The sequence below is a fragment of the Lactuca serriola genome, chromosome 8, assembly GCF_051521515.1.
Source record: "Lactuca serriola cultivar US96UC23 chromosome 8, Lser_US96UC23_V15, whole genome shotgun sequence".
In the NCBI taxonomy this organism is placed as follows: Eukaryota; Viridiplantae; Streptophyta; class Magnoliopsida; order Asterales; family Asteraceae; genus Lactuca; species Lactuca serriola.
The window spans coordinates 89,115,751-89,124,535 of NC_136415.1; the positions used below are offsets into that span (position 1 = coordinate 89,115,751).

At 34.6% G+C, this 8,785-nt stretch overlaps 1 protein-coding gene across 1 annotated transcript; it reads left to right on the forward strand.

The window, feature by feature from the left end:
- Positions 1–2,200: 2,200 nt before the first annotated feature.
- Positions 2,201–8,560, forward strand: LOC145071175 (uncharacterized). Its single transcript, XM_079018096.1, has 20 exons — positions 2,201–3,264; positions 3,425–3,821; positions 3,936–4,023; positions 4,130–4,311; positions 4,393–4,529; positions 4,637–4,703; positions 4,915–5,062; positions 5,183–5,282; positions 5,384–5,459; positions 5,549–5,731; positions 5,826–5,986; positions 6,098–6,200; positions 6,296–6,512; positions 6,640–6,926; positions 7,063–7,184; positions 7,302–7,446; positions 7,521–7,613; positions 7,725–7,798; positions 7,985–8,038; positions 8,129–8,560. Exons 1-20 carry the CDS (start codon positions 2,243–2,245, stop codon positions 8,424–8,426), a joined length of 3,954 nt encoding a protein of 1,317 aa, XP_078874222.1. The 5' UTR covers positions 2,201–2,242; the 3' UTR covers positions 8,427–8,560.
- The last annotated feature ends 225 nt before the right edge of the window (positions 8,561–8,785 follow it).

Sequence of the window (8,785 nt, forward strand, 5' to 3'; positions counted from 1 at the left end):
TAACTTCCTATTGTTTACCTTTAAAAAAAAATGATGTTAACATGGTTTTCGCTATATTTTTTTTTTCCTAGGATTGATTTATAATTAAGCTTAAAAAAGAAGAAGAAAAGTAAATCGTGTGCAAGGACATGCTCTATGAGAGACTTTAAGTAAATGACATGTCCTTTTTAATATATTTTAGTAAATATGGTTAGAATCTTATTCGACGACGATACATTTATTGAAGTTTTTAAATATCAAATAATAACACCATGACACTTTGATGGTTGTTAATAATTAAAGGTAAATGAAAAAATAACGTGTTTTTATTTGTTTGTGTACTATTTAATTATAATTTTTCCGTTTAAAAAAAATTGTTATACTTTTATTTTATATATTAGAATATTATTTTTAATTCATTATTTGTTAACACAATGCAATTTAAAATTTTATCCATTTATAACATGGTACTAGTTTATAACCCGTGAGAACCACGGGTAAAAAATAAATTAAATTTTCATAGTAAAAATTCATAAATTATTTATCAATTACTTTAAATAAATCATTAATTATGAGATATACCAAAATTTTAAAATTATTATAACTTCAAATCTAACATATACGTAATTAGAAAAATAAATTTGAATTTTGAAGTGTTGCCTAATATATCTTTTTGACATGTGACATGATATTAATGAAGATTTGTTTTAGAATGACAAATGTCAAATGCAGATTAACACTATTTATTTATTAAAATAAGAAGATTTTCAATTGTTTTTCATTAGAACATTATATTTGGAACAATCCATTCAAGTATAGTAACAAAACTGTTTCGTATCCGCCCTGCATATATTAATGTGAAGTTGGAGGAGTTAGGGCTATTCATTATTCGGATAAAACCAAATTATCCAATTGTACAATTTGGATTGAGCTATTTGGTTCGGATATTCGGATTTTTGGATTGGTTTTCAATAAAACCGAATTATTATTTTGAATTTCGGATTGGTTTTGGTTTATAAAATAAGAATCGAATAGTCCAAAAAAACCGAATAAACATTTATTATTTATCTATTTATAATATATATCTATAGTTATTTATTAATTTTGTAATTTACTTTTTCAAATAAGTTCAAAACGTTTCACCCGATAAAAAAACATTAATATGCATTTTCTCTCAAAAGTTTTCTACCTATAAAATATTTGACTACAATATATCTTCTAATTAGTTGTTTATAAATTTCAAATCACAACTAAATAATTTGTTTTTGCTGCTTGTGTAATATTATAATTATATGTCGTTTTAAAATGTTTCGATTTTTGAAAACCGAATTATAAAAACCGATCCAACCGAATTGTAATTGGGTCGGGTCGGATCGGATTTGAATTTTGGTTTGGACTATTCGGATCTATATTTTGAAAACTGAAATCAATTTGGTGATGTCCATGGACCTGTATTCCCAGACTTTTTTCTCCTAAAAACTTGAACCTAAAAATCTTAACACGTGTAAAAAGAAACACCACACTTCGGATATACATTTCCATAATCACAAACTAAACTCTCATTTTCTTGTTGAGATTTGTGATGCTACATTATTATATGAAGGATGCTGCTAATAAGATACCCCTTAGACACCTTTTCATCAATTTTATAAAAAGTCAACCTATAATGAACTATTTGTAATCAGCTTTTTCGGAAAACAATGCAATTTCAACCAATAAAAATATTTCAAAAATTAATTAGAGTTGTCTAAATGGTAAAATGGGATATCTATTTAGCCGACCTTATGAAATATTTCAATGATTATAACGAACGGTCCAATTTTAAGGGTATTTTAAGATACACTATGGCTTGTTTTTAATATGTGAAAAGAAGATCAATGATTTCATGTTATACTTTTGGGTGTAAATATTTAATCTCAAAAGAGTTTCTTTTTTTTCTTTTCTTTTCTTCTTTTTAATTGTTTGGTTTTATCTTACTTTTGGTTTTGGGTTTTTTCATATAAAAACTATTCAAATTATATATTTTTTTAAACTATAAAAACAAGAAAAAATCCAAAACTTTTAGCATTTTATTTGAAAATAGACCACTTAAGCCATATTATAAAAGTTTAGGTACTGAAATGTAAAAGTATCTGAAACAGAAGCACCCAAATTGTAAATTATTTCATATCAGCAATTCATGCTGCTATTCCTTCAACCACCTTTGTGCAGATTTACATATCACGGTACCGGAATCAGCTCATCGGAGATTTGATGCTACACAATGTCGTTGGTTCAACGACAACCGACCGATTCGTCGGACTGCATGCTACCGGGACCACCCTCCCGCAACAATGGTGGATCCGCTGACCTCGTATCAACCGGCCTCCTCGCATATGCCGCCGGTAGCACCGTCCCTATCCTCGATACTCGCTCCATGCAACTCGTCTGCGTCTTTCCTATCCCTCCTCCTGTTGCCACATCCGGCACCAGCAGCACATCCTCCTCCTCCTCACTGTCCCCTTATGTCACCTCCGTCCGTTGGTGCCCTACCTCGCTCCGTCTAGACCTTCTCTCTCATGACCTTTCTTCGTCCCACTCTCACCTTCTCCTCGCCGCCGGCGACCGCCAAGGCCGTATTTGCCTCCTCGATCTTCGCCAGAAATCAGCCCCTCTGCTCTTCCTCCAAACCGATCAGAACTCCAAACTTGGAATCCAAGACCTTTGTTGGATCCAAGCCCGATCCGACTCATGGATAATCGCTGCCCTAATGGGATCATCACTCCTCGCTCTTTTCAACATCCCCACCGGACGTTGCTTCTTCAAATACGATGCATCGCCGGAAATCTTCTCTTGTATTAAACGTGACCCCTTCGATTCCCGCCATTTATGCGTCATAAGTTTAAAAGGCCTTCTCTTGTCAATCAAAGTCCTTGGGGACGTGTCTGATTCTGATGTCGTATTGGAAGAACTCAAAATCCCTACCGATGTCTCTGAGTTGAATAAGCTTGAGAGAGAAGTCGGTATCGGCGTTGGTTCAGCCGCTACACTTAATAATTCCCCGGCAACGGCGACGCTTCCCACTTATGCAGTCAAACTCGCATTTTCGCCTCATTGGAGGCACATTTTGTATGTTACTTTTCCGAGGGAATTAATCGTGTTTGATCTGCAGTACGAAACGGCTCTGTCTCATTCCAGTTTACCGAGAGGATGTGGGAAGTTTCTCGACGTGTTGCCGGACCCAAGTATGGAGCTGGTTTACTGTGCTCATCTCGACGGCCGGCTTAGCGCTTGGCGGCGAAAGGAGTGAGTAAATATTGTCGCTTAACCAAAGCAAAGCATATATGGTTTGCTTATTTGTGCCATTGTTATAATCCATCTCTAATTACAAAGTGTCGTTTAGAATTGCATAAGGTTTAGGAGTTTAAGGGAATTGGAAAACCTAATCATTTGCACATCACTGCAGAGGAGAACAGGTGCACGAAAAGTGTATGATGGAAGAATTGATGCCCTCAATTGGCACATCTGTCCCAACTCCCTCAGTTCTTGCAGTTGTCATCTCTCAATCGGATGCCACCCTCCAAAATGTCGGCAAGCATTTTTCCGATGGACATCAACCTTCATCTCCTGACAACGAATTTGATTTGGATTTTGATAATCCTTTTGATTTCCGTGATGATTCACATATCATTTGTAGAACACATTTTATATCCATTTCAGATGATGGAAAGATATGGAATTGGCTTCTGACTTCTGAAGACCCCACTGATAATCCAAAAGATACATCTGACCCTGCACATGTTACAGAAGTCCGTAAAGATCCATCAGCCTCTACTGTAAGCCAGGATAAGCTAACACTCAAGGTTAATAGTTAATACTTGATACTAAACTATGACTATTCAATTTCTATAAGTTCAAAGCTATGATTCTATTTTCCTTATAAATCAAGCATTTTGTGAATCAAAATCTTGGTGCAGATCAGTCTTGTTGGCCAACTTCATCTCCTTTCTTCAACACTGACATTGTTGGCTGTTCCTTCTCCTTCTTTGACAGCAACTTTGGCAAGTGAGTTGTTTTCTCTGTAATTTCCAATTTTCCATATGCTTCTTTAAAACTTCATTTTTACATTCATCACTTAGTGAATGAGAGATTTATGATATATGATGTGAAGGTGGTGGAAACCATCCTGCTGTGGCTGTTCCACTTGTTGCTTTGGGAACTCAAAATGGTTCGATTGATGTTATTGATGTTTCTGCAAATGCTGTAGCTGCAAGTTTTTCTGTACATAATAATCTTGTAAGAGGATTAAGGTGGCTTGGAAACACTAGACTTGTCTCATTCTCATATAGTCCGGTATTAAACATACTAAAACCACCAAATTCATCTTTGAATTTTTTTTATAAATATTTTATAAAAGTTAGGAACTTAATACAGGGAAGTGAGAAGTCTGGAAGCTATGTGAATAGGCTTGTTGTTACATGCCTTCGGAGTGGTCATAATCGAGCATTTAGGGTTTTACAAAAGCCTGAACGTGCATCAATTAGAGCTCTACGTGTGTCATCTTCCGGAAGGTTGTTCTTGAAAAGGAATATTGGTTGTTTAATTTGCTACTTCACCTAAATATGGAAGTGTTTTTTTTCTTTTTTGTTTAAGTATGGATTCTTGATATATTTTGTAGGTATCTTTTGATCTTGTTTCGTGATGCACCTGTGGAGGTTTGGGCAATGACAAAGACTCCAATTATGGTAAAATGGCTGATTGTTTTCCTACTTTCAAAGGATAATTACAAGTCAACAAAGTGGCCAACTTTTTAACCCTTTATCTCAATTTCACAATGGAAGAAACTGCAAATGTTAAATCGTTCCAACCATAAAAGAACATAAAAACTTTTGAAAAAGAAAGAATCATATTTGCAACTCTACAAAAGTATTTATTATAGTATTTTTCTTTTTGCAGCTTAGGTCTTTAGCTCTTCCATTCACAGTTTTGGAGTGGACTCTTCCTACTGTTCCACGTCCCTCTCACAGTGGAGCCTCTAGGCAATCTGTATCTAATTCTCAAGACAACACTTCTGCAGCATCTGAAGGAGCCTCTACAGACACCAGTGAGCTTCTTCTATTCTCTGCTAAATCTTACATACTTGATTTAACATTTTATACTTTATCTCTTTCTTACTGTAAATTCAATAAGGTTTTCATCCTCAAAACTCAAAAGTAACTTGCAGATGGAGCTCAAGAAGATTTTACAGAGACCTTTTCATTTGGTTTAGTAAATGGCTCTTGTGGGGTGTTTGAAGTTCATGGACGAAGGATCCGAGATTTCAGGTAATTTTTATTATCCATTTCTTCCATATATATATAGCATTTTTTCTTAATCAATTTTTTTTATATATTATAAGTTGATGATACATATTTGTTATTTCCAGACCAAAGTGGCCTGACTCCTCTTTTGTTTCTACTGAAGGGATGGTGACAGCTATGGCTTATCGTATGCCTCATGTGGTTAGTTTCTTTTTTTTTTTTTTTATATATATATAATAGTATTAAAAGATTTTGTCACTACTTATTTATATTTATATATGTGTAAAAAGGTTATGGGGGACAGATTAGGAAATGTAAGGTGGTGGGATGTGACAACTGGACAATCTTCCTCTTTCAACACTCACAAAGAAGGCATCAGAAGAATTAAATTCTCCCCTGTTGTTCCTGGAGATCGCAGCCTTGGACGTATTGCTGTTTTGTTTAATGACAACACATTTTCTGTGTTTGATCTTGTAATTAACTTGCTTTCTTACTCGTCATTTATGTCCCATGTTTTCTGCTACTTCCAATCTTTTTTTTTTATTATTATTATCATTTTTTTTTCAGGATTCACAGGATCCTTTAGCCAATTCCCTATTACAGACACGGTTTCCAGGAACACTTGTGTTGGAGCTTGATTGGTTACCTGTACGAACTGACAAAAACGATCCATTAGTATTGTGTATTGCTGGAGCTGATAGTAGCTTTCGTCTTGTTCAGGTTAACATGTATGCATCACTTTTTTTTTTTTTTTTTTTACTTTGTTTTCAAGATATCTATTTACAACCAAAACATATTATCCAATACTAACATTGTATACTCTTTTTTTTTTCATGCAGTGATAAAAAAAGTGGTTATGATGCCCAACCTGGATCTGTGAAGGAGCGATTTAGGCCAATGCCTTTATGTTCTCCTGTATTACTTCCTACACCACATGCCTTAGTAAGATTGACTTTATTCACACTAATATCATATGGTGTATATCTTTTTTATTTTATACTATTAAAATATCTTTTTTTTTTTTTTTTTAACCATAGGCATTGCGGTTAATCTTGCAATATGGGGTAAAGCCTTCATGGTTTAACACATGCGGTTCAATCCCAGATAAGGGGGGAGATTCAGATTCCCAAATATCAAGAAGTTCATCAGCATCTGTTGGAGACCTTCGTAGTTATTTAATTGATTTATCACCTATTGGTGACTCTGTTGTCCCTGAGTTACTTCTTAAAGCATTAGAGCCTTACCGAAGAGAAGGTAAAGCTTTATTTTCAGCCTAAATGCAACATACTTTTCAAATTTATTAACCATATTATTGCACTTCTTACTATAAGTAGAATGATGTGATAATAAAAAAGTTTGTTTTGTTTTTGGTTTGAATTAGGCTGTGTGCTTGATGATGAGAGGGTGAGACAATATGGTAGTATTGTGAATAAAGGTTGTGCTGCAAGGTTTTCTTTTGCAGCTGCAATATTTGGTGAAACTTTGGAGGCTTGTTTTTGGTTGCAATTGCCTCGTGCATTAAAGCACTCACTGAATATGTTGGCTACAAAGTCTTTGCAAAAAGCACCTGTGAAATTGCCATCTACCATTGATGAGTCATCTGTACTAAGTAGGATGTTCACCATGAAGAGAAGATCTGTACCAAGGTTAACAAACTCAAATTCACTCGTAAGTTTTCTTTTTTTTTTTTCTTCTATTTTTACGTGGTATAATTATTTCAGATGGAATTTTGGAATTTCTTTTGTTTTCTTCATTTCATTCCTTAGCCATATTGTTTATTTATTCCATCATGAATGGATGACAGAGTAATGGTGAACTTAGGATGATGGCTTTTGCACAAGAAGAGTTGTGGGAAAATGCTAGTGAACGTATTACTTGGCATGAAAACTTGGAGGGTGAACAAGCTATTCAAAACCAAGTCCATGAGTCAGTTTTCATCTCTTTCTCATTTTCTCTTAAGATGTTTGTAGTTAGAATTTTTTTTGTTATTAAGGAATTGTGGAGTTGATGAATGATTTATTATTATTTATAATAAATAAATAGGCTAGTGACAGTTGGTAACTTGGATGCTGCTGTGAATTTACTTCTTTCAACTCCTCCAGAGAGCTCCTTCTTCTACCCAAATGCTTTGCGTGCTGTTGCTCTTTCCTCTGCAGTCTCAAGATCTTTGAATGAACTCGCAGTTAAGGTAACATGCAGTTTCCATCTCATCTTTTTTATTTTATTTTTCCACCATAAATTATTTCTTTTTTTATTTATTAGGTGGTTGCAGCAAATATGGTGAGGACTGACAGGTCATTATCTGGCACACACCTCCTCTGTGCTGTTGGGAGATATCAAGAAGCTTGTTCACAGGTGCTGATTGCTCTCATGTCATTCACCTTCATTTTCTTCTTCTTCTTATTATTATTAGATTAGATTTAGAATTCCATCATGAATCAAGATTGTTTTTATTATGTTTGTCAGTTGCAAGATGCAGGGTGTTGGACAGATGCTGCAACCTTAGCAGCAACACATTTAAAAGGAAGTGATTATTCAAGGTATTTTATTTATTAATCTCTTCTTTACAATTCAATTCTTACTTTAATCAGTGGTACATATATATTTACTACTTATCTTGTATGATATTATATATATAATAAAACAAGACAACATTTTATTTCTCTCAAGTCTTCATATTAAGAGAAATATTTCCAATTAGTTTTATGGTATTTTTTTGAGTGTAGGGTAATGCAAAGATGGGCAGGACACGTGTTGAATGCGGAACATAACATGTGGAGGTATCATCATTTATTTTCAATAAAAATAAATAAATAAAGGTTTTCAAAATTACGGAGCGTATATGTATACGTATGTGTCCTTAATTTCAGGGCCCTAATAATGTATGTAGCGGCGGGATGTTTACAAGAAGCATTGGCGGTGCTGCGTGAGGCTCATCGACCAGATAGCGCAGCGATGTTCATCATAGCCTGCCGGGAAATTCATGGGGAGTTTATAGAGGGGTTAGATCCAAACGACGACGCATCTGCTACGATCAAGGAAAAATTGGTTGTGTTACGAGGATTAAACCCAGAAAGTGAAGAAGTTATTGGTGTCGGGGAATTATACACAAAATACCAACAGGAATTAGTTCATCTCTGCATGGATTCACAACCATATTCCGATTAAAATTTGGGAAATTCCCCAACCTACGTACTCATATTAAATCATATTGTACTACACATAACAATAACAAGATAAAACCTCACTATACACCAAATTACGAATTACATCCTTGTGGTTATATATATTCACTTACATTACGAATTTAGACTACACCTTTAAAATTTTAGTGATAATAATATCAGTCCAATGTATGTATTTTACCCTTTTCACCTTGTTCCTTGTTACATTAGGTTAAGTACGTTCATGAGAAGTAAAAAAAGATTAAAAGGAAAACAAGAAAATAATTGCCTTTGGGGTGGGAGTGGGACTCGGACTCGGACTCGGCCACCTCTCTCTTTCCTAGTTTCCTTTCCATATATAGG

Bases quoted from the DNA above. Each gene is read 5' to 3' on its own strand.
- LOC145071175 (XM_079018096.1), top strand. From the start codon at position 2,243: ATGTCGTTGGTTCAACGACAACCGACCGATTCGTCGGACTGCATGCTA. The intron at 3,822-3,935 runs GTTAATAGTTAA...ATCTTGGTGCAG, and splicing joins AGGATAAGCTAACACTCAAG to ATCAGTCTTGTTGGCCAACT. The intron at 6,513-6,639 runs GTAAAGCTTTAT...GGTTTGAATTAG, and splicing joins AGAGCCTTACCGAAGAGAAG to GCTGTGTGCTTGATGATGAG.